Source organism: Esox lucius, chromosome 2 (assembly GCF_011004845.1).
Source record: "Esox lucius isolate fEsoLuc1 chromosome 2, fEsoLuc1.pri, whole genome shotgun sequence".
NCBI classification, from domain to species: Eukaryota; Metazoa; Chordata; class Actinopteri; order Esociformes; family Esocidae; genus Esox; species Esox lucius.
This window is the reverse complement of record NC_047570.1, coordinates 23,863,838-23,882,455: the sequence shown is the minus strand read 5'-3', so window position 1 is coordinate 23,882,455 and position 18,618 is coordinate 23,863,838. Positions and strand designations below refer to the sequence as shown.

The 18,618-nt window shown below is 42.2% G+C and overlaps 2 protein-coding genes across 10 annotated transcripts; one reads left to right on the top strand and one right to left on the bottom strand.

Moving 5' to 3' along the window:
• Positions 1 to 1,329: 1,329 nt before the first annotated feature.
• Positions 1,330 to 5,414, bottom strand: LOC105025705 (arylamine N-acetyltransferase, pineal gland isozyme NAT-10). Of its 8 annotated transcripts, none has more exons than XM_020040358.2 (3): positions 5,394 to 5,414; positions 3,828 to 3,934; positions 1,330 to 3,600 (listed from the first exon to the last, which is right to left on the bottom strand). In XM_020040358.2, the coding sequence occupies exon 3, from the start codon at positions 3,592 to 3,594 to the stop codon at positions 2,722 to 2,724; it is 873 nt and encodes a 290-aa protein (XP_019895917.1). In that variant the 5' UTR covers positions 3,595 to 3,600; positions 3,828 to 3,934; positions 5,394 to 5,414; the 3' UTR covers positions 1,330 to 2,721. The 8 variants fall into 8 exon arrangements, with proteins under 8 accessions (XP_019895917.1, XP_010894887.1, XP_019895904.1 ...); XM_010896585.4 differs by lacking the exon at positions 5,394 to 5,414 and adding an exon at positions 4,778 to 4,864; XM_020040345.3 differs by lacking the exon at positions 5,394 to 5,414 and adding an exon at positions 4,782 to 4,856.
• Positions 4,840 to 18,267, top strand: sdr42e1 (short chain dehydrogenase/reductase family 42E, member 1). 2 transcript variants are annotated; one of them, XM_010896589.3, is made up of 3 exons: positions 4,840 to 4,916; positions 16,350 to 16,415; positions 16,839 to 18,267. In XM_010896589.3, exons 2-3 carry the CDS (start codon positions 16,354 to 16,356, stop codon positions 17,935 to 17,937), a joined length of 1,161 nt encoding a protein of 386 aa, XP_010894891.1. In that variant the 5' UTR covers positions 4,840 to 4,916; positions 16,350 to 16,353; the 3' UTR covers positions 17,938 to 18,267. The 2 variants fall into 2 exon arrangements, with proteins under 2 accessions (XP_010894891.1, XP_019895890.1); XM_020040331.3 differs by lacking the exon at positions 4,840 to 4,916 and adding an exon at positions 7,693 to 7,760.
• The last annotated feature ends 351 nt before the right edge of the window (positions 18,268 to 18,618 follow it).

Below are 18,618 nucleotides of genomic sequence, written 5' to 3'. Positions count from 1 at the left end.
CTGCTGATGCGGAAACAGAGAAACCTGTACTGCCTGCCTGATGGTAGGAAATCTGTCTGCTGCATCTATGTGTCTCCTTCAAAATGACTGGCATCAGTGTCCTTACCCCCATAATAGTGTGATACTTTAAACATTGACCTATGGGAAACATGAACTGAATAAATAGTTCCATTTATAAAATCTGCATTGGCGGAGTTGGGTGCTTTTGACTGGGGTCACCGAGGACCCCAATAATAATAAACTTTGCCTAATTAAAAAAATTATTGTCAGTTTTATCGTTCAATTGAATGGTTGTTTCATTCATTTGAACGGCTGCCAGCGGAGTTCTACCCCGACCGCTGGCTTCCAGCTCAGTAGCCTACTCTCTGTCCAACAGGTGTTAGTTTGACATTAAACATAAAATGTACAGACTAGATTTCTAACTATATTTGTCTTATATATTTCAATGATTGCTTAATTAGAAAAATAAATTCTCAGTTAGCGCTGCTAGCATAATACCCTGCTGCTAGAAGAACGGTAATGAAGCCTCGTATGGCCATCACTAGTATTCTGTGTCGAAACTTTTTGCACCTGTAAAACTTTTATAAGCAGTTAATTAGCCATATTCTCCTTGGTGGAGCTCCCGCTGAGTCCTTTAGTCCGCCTGGTTACAGACTGCCTACAAGATATTAAAAGCCAAGTTGCTGAATCTCTTGACTAAGATTGTGAACTGTGTTTGTTTAATTGATGCAAGAGTGATGAGCACATAGTTAGCACATACAATATACAGCAGCACCACCACACAATGTATCCTTGAGTTTTCCGATCAGAGGCCAGAGTATGATTTAATTCTAGATAACATACAATTACAATTAAAGGAATTGCAATTCAGTCAATGATTTTAGCACCACGTATCCAATCATTGATTACAAACGTTATTTCCTTCTCTAATGCTGTGTACAGCTTGATATATATTTCTTTACACCTGTGAAAAAAATTATTGTTGTTTTACTTTCCATTTAATTGAAGCGTCTCCAAACAACGGGTCTGTGTCTGTGAAATGCTCCCCATGTTTTTAATTAGGTCTTACATAAAACATCATGTGAAAATGAAGGATATAAATACTTATGTAACTATATTTTAGTTATTTAATATATATTGATCTTAAAAAAGCATACTGGACTTTGAAATCAAAGATAATTTATTGCATATTGTTGACATAATTTATAATTCAAAACATTGTAATGTCACTTTGTGATACAATAAACTGTAAAGATATCCAAAGGGTCTGAATACTTTAGCAAGGCACTGTATACTTCACTTCACCTATATTTATACAAAGAAATCAACTGAGATCCAAGTTTTATTCAAAGCTGACCGCTGTATCACAACATTAAAAACACAATCAACATATGTAATACACACATCCACAGAAATTCAATTTCAATCAATCAATAATTGTCTTATAGGCACTATAATATTTGTTGTCCAGAAACCAAGGGCTTATTTACATTACGTGACATTTTCTGAGGCATATCCAAAAAGACATGAGAATTTAGACTAGATTATTTTGTTTTAAACTTGCAGATATTTCTGTGTAAACTTGCAGATATGATAGCTCGAGATGCCACTTTTTGAGCTAGCATACGCCATACTGTCAATCAAGCCCCCCCCCGGTCTCAAACATGACGGTGTACAGTCAAACGCCATGATAATGATTATGCAAACTAAGATCCATTAGATAGTATGACTATGATTGATTATGATTAATGATTAGTATGTATGATTAGTATGATTAATGATCCATTATGTAGTATAATTCGGCAGCATTACATATATTTTCATTATTATGCAGATGATATACAGTTGTATTTGTCGGTTAAGCCAAATGACGTAAGCAAGTTGTGTTCTGCATAATTGCCTGGAAGATGTTACAAACTGGATTGACAATAATTTTCTGATGAAACCAAAGTTTTAATTATTGGCCCCCCATCTATTTCAGATGAAGTTCAGTTGGCTCTAGGATCGCTAGCAAAAAATATTGTGCCTATGGCCAGACATTTGGGTGTTCTTTTATCCAGACTTACAATTTGAATAACACAAAAACTGGTACAGACATACTTTTATCCACATAGAAACATTGCCAAAATAAGATTGGTTTTACAATATGAGGACACTGAGAAAATTATACATGCTCTCATTTCATCTCGCCCAGTCTAGACTGAAAACTAAAACTAAAGGGAACCGGGCCTTTGCCATAAGGGCCCCTAGACTCTGGAACAGCCTACCACAGAATGTCAGAGATTCTACATCAGTGCATTCTTTTAAATCTTAACTAAAAACAATTTTTTATAAGATGGCTTTTACAAACATTTTATCATTGTGATTTTATACATCTTTTTTCTTTTACTTTTTAAAAATATGTTTTATATAAATTGTTATTTTGATGCATTTCTATTATTGTGTGTAAAGCACTTTGTGTAACTGTACTAGAAGTGCTATACAAATAGTTATTATTATTATTAAGATTAGTCTATGTAGCATTTTATTGTCTCACTCGTAAAGCAATCTTTAAATCATTTTGATTGCCTTTTTTGACACTGCCTTTTTTGACACATTTTGATTGCCTTTTTTGACACAATCTTGAAATCAGGAAATATTGTATGCTCTGCAGTTTGCATTAAGAAAAAACACTTCAGAGGCTACACTACAATTAAGTAAAATAAGAAACGTTACAAGTTCTTAAACAGTGTAATCAGCTTTGTTGTTTTTAGTAACCAGCTTGTTTGCCAACGACAAGTTAAAGATTTCTTTCAGCACTTTATCCACATCGTCATCAGGTATGTTTTTCAGATCCAGAACATCAACACCATCCTGGTCGTTGTAGGTGGCCTCAATGAAGGTCCAGCCAATTAGGGCTCTGAATCCTATAGCCGTCTGCAATGAGCAGATGGACTTGTTGGTGAACAGAGAATTTGGATCTGTCTGAAGGCAATGGGAAGTCTCTAGGAAATGATCAACCCCACGTGGATGTAAGGTGAAGCCATAGATCTTCTTCTTTAGGCACTTGTTTACCAGAGGTGAGTTGGCAAAAGCATTATTGAGAACCAGAGGCTTTCGAGCTGTCTTCTCCAAAGTCCACAGTTCTCCATCTTGTATCAGACGGAAGACACCCGGGGATTGTGGCTGGTCCTTCCCCGAGACAAGCTCAAGAGGGTACCATATTTGGGAGGATACGCCAAAGCTCACATCTGCAATGTAAGCTGTCCCATTAATGATTACCTTGTTGATGAGGTGAGAGTCCATGGGATTAAACTGGTTTGTGGTGTTGTTGTAGACTCTTGAACCCAACATCACTGGACTATAACCCATCTCTTTTAGCACCCAGGAAAAGAGGAGATTATTCTCACAACACCAACCTCCACGGTTGCTCCTCACAATCTTATTGAAAATGACTTCAAGATCCATAGTGATCTTCTCACCACAGTGAATGCTGAGGTTTTCAAATGGAACTGACATCACATGGTGTTTATGGACCTGGTTTAGTGTTTCAAGGTCTGGTTTAGAAAATTCTCCAAGGAAACCAATCCTCTTGAAATACTCTTCCAGATTCATTTTTTCCTAAGTCAGAAACATACAAGAAATTACATAAACTTCAGACAAAATAGAAAACTGAAATCTGCTAATGTCTCATTTAAAATTTGCTTTTTCACATGTAAGCTTTTTCCTTTTTGAAAGGAAATAGGGTTAAATAGTTGATTTTAAAAACAACTGTGATACAAATATTAAATACAAATAGGCACCAAACAACTACTCAACATGTTTTTATTTTCCTTTAAGATACTTACTTTCAAAATCTGTGAAAACCCCAGCTCCTCAAAATAAAGGTTGGTGTTCAGAGTCGTTAGTGTGTCAAAGGGAAATCAGTAAAGTTAAGCATTAAAAAGGGAAGCTCCTGTTAACAAAAAAGAAACAATTTAAAGGGACAATCTTTAACTGAAACTATAAAGCTTCCTCAAGTATACAATTCACAGACAACGCTGTATGAAAGGTATGCACATCAGTTTTATCAAAAGTGTTGTTTCAATCTGGTTTTGAGGCTAGACAGGCTATAACTCCATTTTGTTTAGTAACATTGGAGAAAAACTATATAGTACATTCATTAAAAAAAAAAACAATGGGTACATCTTCAGTTCTACCGCCCAAAATGGATGAAGTATCTGCAGATTGACCCTTCATTCCTTAGACTTTGACTCATGAACTGGAAAGCAGAAACTAGCCTTGCATAAGGGATCTTCCATGTAAAACACTGTAGTCTTGTGGTGTATACAGGCACATCTGTTTAGTTCAGTAGATATTCAGGTGCACGGCACCTTTCCCATGTAAGACAATATATATATATATAGCCATGACAAACCGTATTTTTGCCATTGCATGACGAACAATAAAGGGAGAGTTTGAAATCCAGTCCGTTTGAATCAAGACGGTATTATTTCACTGAGCTAAACGCCTTGCTGTAGCCAGCGTAATGTAGATAACGGTGATAATAATACTCAGACAAAGTTGCTTAATCACATGAACGCATAATACTTAACCTAGGCACAAGTGCAGTCTCGTGCACCTTTGGAGTCTAGGAGACGCTTAAATGACAATTAAAGCGGCGTACCCAAGAGAATCAAAACGACCGGAGGCTACTGACGACTTACTGAATACTCGTTATTATATATCAGGCATGTACCCACTATACAATACTGTTTGGATCCTCTAGCCAACCTTGTCAATCAAGAGGAATACTTACCTACCACGTCAAAAGTATAATGTAGGAAGTTTGCGTATGAAACAGTACGTAGTTCCTTTCAAGAATTGCTCTAGTTCCGTCCAATGAATCGTTTATAAAATACAGAACCTATCACGCCGAAGCAGCTTGATTATTCCGGGTAAGTTTAAAATTAAACTGTTTAAAATGTAACTATTTGCCTCGATACAGAGCAGAACAATAGAACATATCAAATAGTTTATTATACATAAGTCTACTACATTTACACATTAGTAATTTAGCTCGTTTCCATCCAAACTTGCAAGTTTTCTAATGGCGTGTTCGTTACGTCGCTGGAGAGCCCACGGTCGACTCAACGTGGGTGAGGTTGTACGGACAACAACTTGATGACGTATGTCGCAAAGGGAGTGAGTGAAGATTGGATTAATTCTGTCAGTTCAGTGATCTTTACAAAACATTCTTAGCTCATTTATTCCGTCTCACTACTCGTGTCAAACTAGCAACAGCAACATAACGCTAGTAAAAAAAGAATTGTGATTTATTTTTAAGGGCGATGGAGAGATAACATAGCATAAGTCTCTCTATTCCTCCGTCCGTAACCAGTGAAATAAATAAAAAGGACAGGACTGAGAATTACCGGTGTCTACTGACGACTGTTCTGCAAATCTTGATATGTAAAATGGGTGCACAAGGTTGCTACTTGTCTGTTTAGGCTGGACTCCATTCGCGAGATAGACAGCTCCTAATCACTCGCCCTAGCCCTTTTCCCTGGGCTAGGGCGACTGATGCGGTTTTGATTGCCATAAAAAGTAATTCAGTCATTTTTACCCACTGGATATAAAAGTTGCTCTGTCGAAGTAAAAAGGACCCTAAACATTGTGTACAATGTCATATTTGCTGTACAAACTTCGAATTTAATGGCAAACTAAGGTGTGATGATTCTCTTTATAGATAATGTTGACCCTTCAGTGGTCCCTTCCAGCAAGCGTGAAACATACAGCCTCTGCTAGCAAAGTGGAATCATATAAGCCACCGTGTAATTTGTTAGCATCTGCAATTTCACACAAAAGAAAGGATTTGTTTAATTATAGGATATGCATTTGTTCATGACTGATTTCAAAACTTGACACTTATGCAAAATAGAACATGACCTGTGCGGAATATTCAATGCGTGGAATAATTTGTACATTCATATTTTATCTTAATTAAAAGTAGACCAAGAAGTCATAAGTGTGTTATGAAGTTGATGTGTTTATTAAACCCCTACCCACTGAGTGGAAATCATCCTCACAGTTATGTCATGGAGCGCTGCCCCCTAGAGGGGCTTTAACTCCTAGTGGTTTACCCTGGTCGAGTCCGCAGTCATACTGAAAACTCATTATGCAATATGCGACAGCCAATCAGGGCACGCTTTCCCCTATATAGGATCCGTGAGCCCAGAGAACGCACTCCCGTTTTATTCAGCAACCGCTTGCTGAGTCCTACTGATTACTTGTTTCTTTTGCTTCAGCCTGAGGTTTTTTGTCGTCGGCATTCTTTAGTTTGACGTCTCATTATGAAGAGATTTTTCACCGCCGTATGCCGTTGTGCCGACTTGTCACCGGTTCAGGATCCTCACCGTTCGTGTGTTTCCTGCCTGGGACCGGCTCACGCTCGCGAGGGTCTCATCGACCCCCCGGCTTGCTCCTCCTGTGCTGCTTTGTCCCTCTGTACACGTGTAGAGAGGGCAAACTTTTTCGAACAGGAAGTGGATGTCTCCGCCGTGTTGGATTCCAGCAGCGACGACAATGAGATGTCTGAGGAGGACTCTCCTACGCATGACCCGACTCCCCTGACTCAGACAGACCCGCTCCCTTCCCAAGTGGGTTGTGGTGGCGGGTCTCGCGCTTCTCCCTCTCTCCGGGGAGAACTAGATGACGACCTCTCTTCTGCTGCTTCTCTCCGCTCGCCCCCTCTCCGTGTGGTGTTTTCCGGAATGATTGGGAGAGCTGCACTACGCATTCAGCTGCCACTGCCTCCCCTGCCGATGCCGAAGGAACCTTCCGACATGTCCTTCGGCTCCTGGGCGGAACGTGTCAAACCAGTGGACTCCCCTGCGCCTGAGGTCCGTGGTTTTAAAGCCTTCGCCGAGGATTCCTGGTCCGCCCCAGCTTCCGCCAGAGCTCCCGTGAAACCCTACGCCACCTTCACCAATGTCAACGGTAGGCAGACTCCCATCAGCTCGGCCATCCCTCCTTTAGAGTCCGAGTTGGCCGCGCATTTCCTGCCTTCCTTGGGCTGGTCGGGGAAGAAGCCTGCCTTGCCATCCACCCAAGACCGCTACACGGGACAGCTATGGGATAAAGTGTACGTCCTGGGATCACAGGCCCTGGCCGCTGCGAACAACGTTGCTCTCCTAGCGTCGGCGGCCTCCCATATTTTAGACCGTTCACCTACTCCGTCGTCACGTGACATTGAAGAGGTAGCGGGTAATCTAAAGGCTATCCTCCACCTTAACCAAGCTCAGACGGTTTGCGCCGGACGCACAGTGGCTTCTTCCGTGGTTGGACACCGTCACCTGTGGCTGTCTCTGTCCTCCTTACGCGATGCCGATCGCACACCCCTCCTGAACGCACCTTTATCCCAGGAGGGCTTATTCGGTGACTCCGTTCACACTGCCATAGCTTCCTTCAAGAAGACATACGAGGGACAGAACGAGTTATCTCGTTTCATCCCCCTGGCTAGCCGCTCTACCCATTTGGCCTCACGATCCTCTGCTCATCGCCCGGGCTCCTCTGCTAAACGACGCCAGCGCCGCCAAGTCTCTGCTGCTGCCTCGGCGCCTCATCCTCCTACTTCCGCGGCTCCTGCTCTTCCTCCCGTGCGACGCTGGCAGCCCGCCTCCAGACTGGATACTCCGTGGCCGTCTTAGAAACCCAGACCGTCCTGACTAGGCGTGGAGCGGGCTGCGAGTGGCAACGTTGCCCTCACGGCCCCTGCCCCTTCCTCCATCAGCAGAATGACGGTACATTCACACAATTCACGATGGGAGCGATGTCTCAATTCATTTCAATGAATTAAAATACGTATCTATTCCAATTTTAACCATTGTAATAATCCGACGTACCTTCATACAAACGTGCTATTCTCAAACCTTAATACACAGTTTACCTAGTGTTATGACGCTAGTTCGCCCACAGACACACCCACAATTATGCTACATGCGAAGCACACTGGGCAATGCTAGTGTTGGCTATCCGACATTTCGCGAATAGTGTGTATGCATTGTAAGGGCCGAGTCTCTTTTCCTTTCAATAAACAAGCTAAACGTTGTTTGGGTGTAAGTTGTGCTTTTGTGCAGATTCAGGCGGTGTCTGAGCCTGTTAAGTCACTTGTACCTTTTGCATGCCTTAGTTTGCCTTAGAGACTCAGCGAATGCTCTCTGTCTCTACGTCTGCCCCGTTGGATATGAGCAGTGGCGCGAATGAACGGCTTTTCCCTCATTCTCGCCCTGCAACCTGCAGGTCTCCTAATGTTTTTGCTTGTGCACACTCTATTCCTTTCCCTATTCAGTGTAATAGTAAGAGCTATGTTAGCTATGTTCAGAGCAGTGATCTCAGGGAGTTATACGTATAACTACTCTCTCTACCCGCCACCTCCAAAAGACATAAGCGCCGGCTAGCGGGTTCAGATGCGTCTCTTATTCCGCTGCCTGCCAGTCCTGAGCGTGTTCGTTCTCAGAGTTCTGACCGGCACGACCGTGTTTACATTCACTAGCCTTCAGTGAAACGTTCGCTTATGCAAATGCCGGGCTCCTCTCTCCCGCCGTTTGTGGGCTACCGAGCGTCCAGAGAGTTCACTTGGTGTTACAGACTTAACCGTGGTGGATTCTCAACCCCCTCGCTATGACGCCAGGTAACGCCTCCGTCTCGCTACCCGTTCCGTCGTTTGACGTCATCTTTCATGGCCAAGTACCGTTCCAATCCAAAGAACGCAATTTACCAAGTACGCCTAAAATACCTGGATGTGTACTTGATCCGGCCCTTTTATTGAGGATTCATGGGTTGGTGACTTGTTCACAGAGAACGCATCTGATATCACAGAAGTCATTGCAAGATGTCAGGAGAAAAACTCCACAACTATATAATAAGTTTTAACTTTTCTTATTTCAGGTAACGGTACCTGTAAATCAGCATCTGACAAAAAATGAGACGAGAAATGGACATTGTAGTCGCTGAATATTTGATTATTTTATTTAAGAAACGGCTAATTTATAAATTTGCTCCGACTTTTCGATCAGCAAGCTCACGTTATTCAGTGCAGTGGAGAGGCTAGTTAACGTTAGCTGAGTTAAGTAATTACAGTACCGGTTGAGAGGGACAGCTTTTGCAGTTTATTTTCACTTTCAAAAAAATTTCATATATCATATGATTGTGGCTATAGTCTCCATACAACCTTCTGTCCTTCATCTTCACATTAATATTTTTTTCAGCGACTACTGAGGAAGTTACAGCCCTCAGAGTATTGCGCAATAGCCAAGTACACATCCATCTCAATCCAGATAGACGCGTTCTCTGTCCTCGCGTTCTTGCAAGACCATACTCTCAAGGACGCTTGGCAAGAACGTTCTTCTCAATGATACAAGTACGTTCTTAGCGTACTTGGAATTGATAAGCAGCCCCTCACTCAGGTTCCTAACAGTGAGAGCGCGATTGCTGTTGTACAGTGTAATGGCTCAGTGGTTAGTGCGCTTGGTTCTCGTTATTTAAACCTGGTTTCGCCTCTCGGTGCGGCTTCAATTTTTTCTCATCTCTTTCTCTTCCTGCCCTCCTTGGGCCGTGTCTCTTCCTCTCTGGTCGAGTTTGGCCGCGGTAAGGGCAGAGAGGGAATTTGAACGTTTCCTGACCAACACCCTCCAACTTCATGCTCTTCCTCTCTCAGAGCGTTACTCTCTCAGAGCGTTACTGGGAGTGGCGTCATCACTGTACCATGTCAGCCTGGCTCGATCGAACGATCAGACTGGGTTATCTAATTCAGTTTCGCTCAGCTCCACCCCCTTCTCCGGGATAGTGGAGACTATGATGTTATCACCCGACAGAGCGTCTGCTCTGCTGTCAGAGGTGACAAAATTGTTGAGCAAAGGAGTGATCTCCAAGGTCCCGGAGGACGTTTTTTACTCCTGTTACTTCCTGGTTCCCAAGAGAACGGGAGGAGTGAGGCCTATCTTGGATTTGCGCAATCTGAATGTGCACGTAGCCAAACGACCGTTCTGTATGCTCACCACCAGTCGCCTGCTAGCCTTCCTTCTGGGAGATTCTGTTCGAGCAGAGACCTCAAGGATGCTTACTTCCATGTCCCAATCGTTCACAGATACAGGAAGATTTTCTGGTTTGCCTTTCATGGTATAGGTGGATTCCGTTCTTCTACGCTTCTCCAAATGTCTGGAGGCGGCACTGGAGCCCCTACGCATGGAAGGCATCTGGATTTTAGCCTATCTGGACGACCACCTGATTCTAGCATCGTCCCTGGAATTGGAGACTATGATGTTATCACCCGACAGAGCGTCTGCTCTGCTGTCAGAGGTGACAAAATTGTTGAGCAAAGGAGTGATCTCCAAGGTCCCGGAGGACGTTTTTTACTCCTGTTACTTCCTGGTTCCCAAGAGAACGGGAGGAGTGAGGCCTATCTTGGATTTGCGCAATCTGAATGTGCACGTAGCCAAACGACCGTTCTGTATGCTCACCACCAGTCGCCTGCTAGCCTTCCTTCTGGGAGATTCTGTTCGAGCAGAGACCTCAAGGATGCTTACTTCCATGTCCCAATCGTTCACAGATACAGGAAGATTTTCTGGTTTGCCTTTCATGGTATAGGTGGATTCCGTTCTTCTACGCTTCTCCAAATGTCTGGAGGCGGCACTGGAGCCCCTACGCATGGAAGGCATCTGGATTTTAGCCTATCTGGACGACCACCTGATTCTAGCATCGTCCCTGGAATTGACCAGGATACACACTTTCCAAGTGGGGTCCCTTCTCACGTGATTAGCACTTGCTGTGAATTGGAAGAAGAGCTTGCAGAGGCCAGCCCAGCTGGTTTCATACCTGGGTCTGGTCATGGACACGAGCGCAATGAGAGCGCCCATTTCAGACACGCAGGCTCTCAATCTGCTATCTGCCCTCAACCTGTGCCGACAGCCCTGCAGGCGCCCGATTCGGGCCATTATGTCCCGGCCCTCTCCACATGCTGGAACTGGACACAGTCTTATTGGTGCTGACGCACTTCTCTGACCTAGTCATGGGCCGCAATGTCCGGACTCGCTCAGACAACAGGGCCACGGTCGCTTACATCAATCGCCAAGGGGGGATCAGGTCTCCTGCTCTCCACCGGTTGGTGACACATCTTTAGCTATGGGTGCATGCCCACCTCCGCTCCCTGACTGTGACTCACATTCAGGGCCGTCTGAATGTGGGCGCAGACCTGATGTCTCGGTGTGGCGTCTCCACCCAGACATCTTCTCCCTCATCTGGTTAGGTTTGGGGAAGCCAAGGTGGACCTATTTGCGTCCAGACAGAACACACACTGTCGCCTGTGGTTCATCCTGTCCCAGACGGATCGCCCCCATCTGGGGGTGGACGCTTTCGCGCACCACCCTTGGCCTCGGGGCCTCCTTTACGCGTTTCCCCGCAGCGCTGAATAGCGCGTCTGCTGGCTCGGATCAAGGTGGAAGGGCATTGGGTCGTCCTGGTGGCGCCCGCCCTTTATGTAGAGCACACCAGGTCTATCAGACTGACTGTTCAAGCTGTTTATTTGCTATTCGGATTCCCGGGTGGGTCGTCCGCTTTCTAAACAGCTTCTCTCCCACTGGCTTTTGTGACTGCATCACTTTGCCCCTAGGGGGCATCTGGCTCACTCGTTCCGGAGGGTCTCTGTGCAAACTCCACGCAGGGTGTTTCTGCCTCCTCTGCCCTTTTCTACCGGTCAGGGAGGATGACATTTGCGCTGCGGCGTCGTGGTTGTCGCCTTGGTGTTCGTGCGTTTCTATTTACTGGACATGTCTCCTTCATCCCTTGTTCATTCGGTTCTCGGTGCAGCTGCCCGAGATCTCTGAATTTTGCAAGGGAATCTCATGCTTTGCCTTGATTCTATCTCTTCTCTCACAGGTCCTATATAGGTGCAAGTGTTGGATTGGGTTGGATTGGGATTCCAGCTTTCTCTTGCTTGAGCAAGTGCATTTGCAAGTACACTCAGATGTGATGATGTAAAACATTTAAAGGCTGCAGGTTCAGGGGCCATCTACCTTGCGATTGGAATGTAGGGTTAGGGTAGGACGACAAGCTCTGACCTGGGAATGACCAAAAATAATTAAAGCAGGTTAACTACCTTGTGCAAGGACTTGTGGATGCCTTGGAATATTCTTGTGCGTAGTTGAGAAAGAACATAAGAACATGAACATGGAAATGTAGCTTAGCTAGCCCTACAGAAATTAGTTATGTTGCTATAGCTAACATTAGCAACTTTTATTATGCACAGGAAACAAACAAACAGCTCTAGTGGAAAATATGACAACAAACTAATTATAGGCTTCAATAGGTTAGAGTTTCCATCCCTGTTGTCTTTCAGAAAAAAACGGTTAAATATCCCTTTAATGTTATCCTCAGTTCGGACAACAAAACCCAAAAGTGTGTGAGGAAGAGGGTATTTCCTAAGTAACGTTAGGGTGATGTATATCTTTATTTTCACTGTGCATGTGTGCACACCTTGTGAGACCTGGAAACCCAGAAATATTTGTTTCCTATCCACTAACTCTAAACACAGTCGTAACCCGTAATGCCTAAACCTAAACGTATGGTCAATTATAACTGGTCAATTATAACGCCAAATTGTATGTTTTACAGGAAACAAGCCAAACAATCATGTGGCTACTGATTTGTCAGGTTTTACTATCTACGTGGGGACATCTGCTCACATACATACATAGACCTGAATCACGCATACCCAGAATTGCTGTCAGTTAGGACTGGAAATGTTGCACACTTCAATGTGTTCTTATTTCTTAGTCCCTATATCTAAAAAGTAACACTAACTAAAACGCTTAGCTTGATTAACACATTCATTGTATCACAGGTAACATGTATTGCGCTGCCTAACCAGATTACTTGGTTTTTAATAAATATGAGCAAAGATATTTGCTTTCACCTGGAATTATAAACTGAATAAAGGCGAAAGTTCCTTTTTGTATCATGAATATAAGTTTGGGGGACAGAAATTATTAAATATTGGCACCATACATTTCTCTAAAAGAGCCTCACTTATATAATGTTCTAGTAACATTCAGACTTGTTTTCCAGTAGATTAAGAAAAGTTCACTCCTTGTACCAATAGAGGGGGAAAAAATATTTAGGGAGTAAATGTATGAAAGTTATATTACATTTCTAAAGGACATTGTAAGTAATGATGAAAAATGTGTCACTCAGAGTAACTCACAAACGTATACACTCACCTAAAGGATTATTAGGAACACCATACTAATACTGTGTTTGACCCCCTTTCGCCTTCAGAACTGCCTTAATTCTACGTGGCATTGATTCAACAAGGTGCTGAAAGCATTCTTTAGAAATGTTGGCCCATATTGATAGGATAGCATATTGCAGTTGATGGAGATTTGTGGGATGCAGACCAGGCAACATTCTTCCAGTCTTCAACTGTCCAATTTTGGTGAGCTTGTGCAAATTGTAGCCTCTTTTTTTTTTCCTATTTGTAGTGGAGATGAGTGGTACCCGGTGCTGTTGTAGCCCATCCACCTCAAGGTTGTGCGTGTTGTGGCTTCACAAATGCTTTGCTGCATACCTCGGTTGTAACGAGTGGTTATTTCAGTCAAAGTTGCTCTTCTATCAGCTTGAATCAGTCGGCCCATTCTCCTCTGACCTCTAGCATCAACAAGGCATTTTCGCCCACAGGACTGCCGCATACTGGATGTTTTTCCCTTTTCACACCATTCTTTGTAAACCCTAGAAATGGTTGTGCGTGAAAATCCCAGTAACTGAGCAGATTGTGAAATACTCAGACCAGCCCGTCTGGCACCAACAACCATGCCACGCTCAAAATTGCTTAAATTACCTTTCCTTCCCATTCTGACATTCAGTTTGGAGTTCAGGAGATTGTCTTGACCAGGACCAAACCCCTAAATGCTTTGACGCAACTGCCATGTGATTGGTTGATTAGATAATTGCATTAATGAGAAATTGAACAGGTGTTCCTAATAATCCTTTAGGTGAGTGTATGGGAATGGTGTGCTCTGTTGCATAATCTGGGAACAGATATTTGAAACTCCAATACCATGGCATCACAAGTCTGTGATGTAAAATATAAAACAGCAATTGACACATCAATACTGACATTACAATTTAAGTTATATGAAATTATTATACAAAGGGCATGGAAGTGTCTGACTTGTGCAGGTACTTCCACCAATACACTGAAACAATAGCTCACCTCTTCTGGTATTGCACATTAGATTATGGTGTCAGGTGCCGGAATGATTGCTTTGACATAATTTTGGTTTTCAGATTGATTTGATATCTGTTATATTGGCAGACTTGAGAACTCATAGTCAGTCGAAAGGAAATATTATTATACCATGTCAAGTATTTTTTTAAGGTAATATCAGAGTAAAGGTTACAGATGGCCAAGAAAAAGGAGAGTTTGATTTCAAAAGAAAATCATACTTTTGAAAAATGTATGAAAAGAAGGCTTGGTCTTTGGACAGCAGGGGGCTTTGGTTAAACATTTTGGACAGCTACATTTGTCAAAGAAGGTTGTGTATAAATGTAACCTGTTCACTGCATTTACTGCGCAATGTCTACCTGTCAGTGTATTCTGTCAACTGTATGTGTCTATGAATAGTTGGGTAGTTGCCTTTGTTTTTATCTCCGTTATGAGTGGGGAGTGAAGATAAAAACCAAAACAAATGGGAAAAGAAAAAAGAAGTAGTGAGATTCCTAAATTTAACCTAATCCCTAAACCTAGACCCAGATTGAATTTAGTCCTGGACGAAAGAAATGTAGCTTAATGATGATTCTTCGCTAGGCTTATTTTGTGTCTGTGACAACCAGCCCTTAATGTCTAAATTTAACCATAAGTCTAATTCTAATCCTAACTCTACCTCAACCCCTCAGCTTAGAAAATTAAATTTTTTAGTGAGGACCGGCATAAGCAGTTCTCACTTTCCCAAGATTTATTCACTTAAATTTGTAAAAATCAAACAGGTCCTAACTTTGGTAGCAGTTTAGGTTCACACACACATGAGTACTTTGGGCACCCACATAAGCTAACCATTACGTTGATTTGACCAAATAGTTTTGGGTATCTTTAGTTGTTGTGGCGGAAGAATAGGTGGAAGAATATGCAAATTAATTGTTAAAATGACACTTCATTAACCTTGTTTCATTTCTGATGATCATTTTAAATTAGTAGTTAAGTATTCTGAAAATGTTGGAAACATTAACTTTCTTATAGGGATGCACTGATTAATCGGCCAGCACTCACCAACCGACGATTTTTAATAATCGGTATTGGCCGACTGCTTTAAAATGGCCGATTACCTGCGACCGATTGTGGTGTCTGAAAAGGCATCATGCTTACTTAATTCTATAATAGACTAATGTTTATCCAGTCAAGTGTTAATGACCGGTTATATAGTGCCAGGCAGCTTAGTTGCACAGTATATAAGGTGAGAGCTATCTCACAGTCAATACATTTGCACAAATTTTTTTTTTTGAAATCAATACAGCATCTAAAAGCAAGACACAAAGAAGCCTGACAAGTTTCTACAAACAACAATTTGCAGCTAATGCTGCTGCTCCTCCCACCAACCGGACTCCAGCATAGGTGGAAATCCTGGGGGACACATGACACCCTCCATCCTGGGGAAAACTATGATTTGCAGGTCACTCTTTAAGTTAGCTAGTGGTTATCTGAGGTTTGCTAGCAAGCTACAGTAACATCAACCAGCTTTTGCAGCTGAATTTGAGTCAATGAGAGAAGCTTGCAGTGGAGTGTATTGTAGTGTTCCTTAGCTGGCAAGGTGACTGTGTTCATGTCTACCATCTGAAAGGCACTCAATGCACGTAGCTAACGTGAGTTTAATCAGCCTTGTTGACGGGTTTCCCTCTGCGTACCTTTCATTTCTAAAGAAAATACACCATATGTCAAATCGGTGGCCTTTTATCCTATGTCTGAATGGGATATTAGTCTATTCTTATTAAAATATATGGAAAAATAACTTAAAATGAGCTGAAATTAGAGGAAACATTTGAATTTAATCTATAACAGGGCAGAAAGAAATTACAGAAGTGTTAACATCGGTCTTGAAATTGGCCAAATATGTTATATGAACATCGGCAATCGGTATCGAACAATCATTGTCTTATCGGTGCATCCCTACTTTCTTAGCTATGCTGTAGGTCATCTAAATTATAAATTAATTCATAACACTTTTTTTCTTTTCTTTCAGTATGTGTGTATTTTATATGTTCAATGTATTAACTAATTACTTCTCTACAACTGTTTAGTCATCCTGGTATGTTTAAGCACATTGACATTCACGTTTTCTTTTCAGTAAAATGGAAAATGTTCGAGTATGCACATTTCTGATTACTGGTGGCAGTGGATACTTCGGTTTCCGGTAAGACAAAAACATTTCACAGTATTACCTAACTATACACACTGTAATCTCATCATTTTGTAGGTTACAGTAAAAGTACAACATGATTAGGTGGCCTAGCTGAAGTTCTAAGGTCCACTAGGGGGAGTTATTATACCAGATTTTGTAATGAGGTGATGCTATTCATTCTGTTCTATGCTGAAGTGGTGGATCCTTACCACCCCTTAAATATAATGCCTGCTGCCTGCCTACAACCTTTTTTTTTGTCACTTTGACTACTAATTCTAGCATTGTATGTAGCCTCATTAAAAATATTATTATGTTTCTTCTTTGGTGGGGTAAAGTTGAACAGAAAATTCCTTAATTATCACTCAGTGCATGTGCAACGTTTCCCTTTTGCCGATTCCAGATTTACGGAATAACTGTATTCTTCCTTTCTCACAGCCTTGCCTGCTCCCTACATAAAAAAGGAGCTAAAGTCATCCTGTTTGACATGAGACATCCCAGCCTAGTTGTTCCAGAGGGCATTGTGTTCATAAAGGGAGATATTTGTGAATATGCTCAGGTGGTAAAGGCAGTCACAGGCGTAGACTGTGTTTTCCACAGTGCCTCCTTTGGCATGTCTGGCAGGGAGCAGCTGAACAGGAAGATTATTGAAGAGGTGAATATCCAGGGCACAAAGCATGTCGTCAGGGCCTGTGTCGAGGCTGGTGTCTCCAGGCTTGTCTACACCAGCACCTTTAATGTAGTGTTTGGAGGCCAAGTTATTGAGGGTGGTGACGAAAGCCTACCCTACCTACCACTGCATCTCCACCCTGATCACTACTCCAGGACCAAGTCGATAGCTGAGATGGCTGTGATTGAAGCAAGTGGTACAGAGCTGATGAATGGGACAGGTGGGTTAAAGACCTGTGCTCTCCGTCCAGCGGGTATTTATGGACCTGGTGAGAAGAGGCACCTGCCTAGGATAGTTGGGTACATAGAGAAGGGGTATTTCAGGTTTGTGTATGGAGATCCAAGAAGTTTAGTGGAGTTTGTACATGTAGATAACCTGGTCTTGGCACATGAACTGGCTGCTGATGCTCTGATGTCAGAGCATCAGCACCGCTCTGCTGGACAGGCATACTTCATCTCAGATGGAAGACCTGTCAACAACTTTGAGTTCTTTAGACCTCTGGTGGAGGGTTTGGGTTACTCTTTCCCCAAACTACGTCTGCCTGTCTCTCTCATTTATTTTGTGGCATTCATCACTGAGATGATTCACCATCTCATCGGCCCAGTGTATAACTTCCAGCCTCTGCTCACACGCACAGAGGTGTATAAGACCGGTGTGACACATTACTTCAGCATGGCAAAAGCCAAGGCAGAACTTGGTTATGAGCCCCAGGAGTACAACTTAGAGGAGGTTGTGGAGTGGTTCAAGAGTAGAGGTCATGGAAGAAAAGCTAATGGTTTGTGTCTACAGCGATGGATGATTGATGTTCTTATACTAGCAGCTCTAGCTGCTCTTGTCCTCTCATACCTCCCTGTGGTTGGCAGTTAATCTGCAGGGAGAAGTAATGTGATAGCACATTTAAATGTTGAAACTTGTAGTGTACTTGTAGTTATGGATTTTTTTTCCTTTCATTGATTACACAGTCGGTCATTTTTAATAACACATAATATGATGTAATAACATAATATTATGAATCTGTTTTACACAACATATTTAGGATTTTGGCAGGTGTTGAAAGCCAGAATTAATGTTTGCATCTTAAATGAAGATGGTGTTATGTGAATTACTTTATATTTAAAAGATAATCTATAAAAAAACGTTATCATGACCGATGATATCCATATTTTTGGCTTTCCTAAACATTCTGGTTGTTTTGTGACCAAATCATAATTTAAGTGTTTATGTATTGTTGGAATATTTGAATTACTTTTTGTGTGTAAGGTTTTGGAATAAAAAATACATGAAAATTACATGAATGATTAATGATCATGTTGTTTGTGATGTACAAAATTATATCTTACCAGTAACTAAAAGTTTTAGTGGATTAAAAACTGTCTAGATTAATGTGTACTATGGTATTTTGGCAATGATGTCTTTTATATGCCTCCTGTGATAAAAAGGAAAGTAGCCTTCAGTGTGTGCGTGCGTGTTACATTGTATTCATAATATAAACGTTTATACTTCGCGTTAGGAATGCTCTTGAAACAATCCATTCTAAATTAATTAATT

Bases quoted from the DNA above. Each gene is read 5' to 3' on its own strand.
- LOC105025705 (XM_020040358.2), bottom strand. From the start codon at position 3,594: ATGAATCTGGAAGAGTATTTCAAGAGGATTGGTTTCCTTGGAGAATTT.
- sdr42e1 (XM_010896589.3), top strand. From the start codon at position 16,354: ATGGAAAATGTTCGAGTATGCACATTTCTGATTACTGGTGGCAGTGGA. The intron at 16,416-16,838 runs GTAAGACAAAAA...CCTTTCTCACAG, and splicing joins AGTGGATACTTCGGTTTCCG to CCTTGCCTGCTCCCTACATA.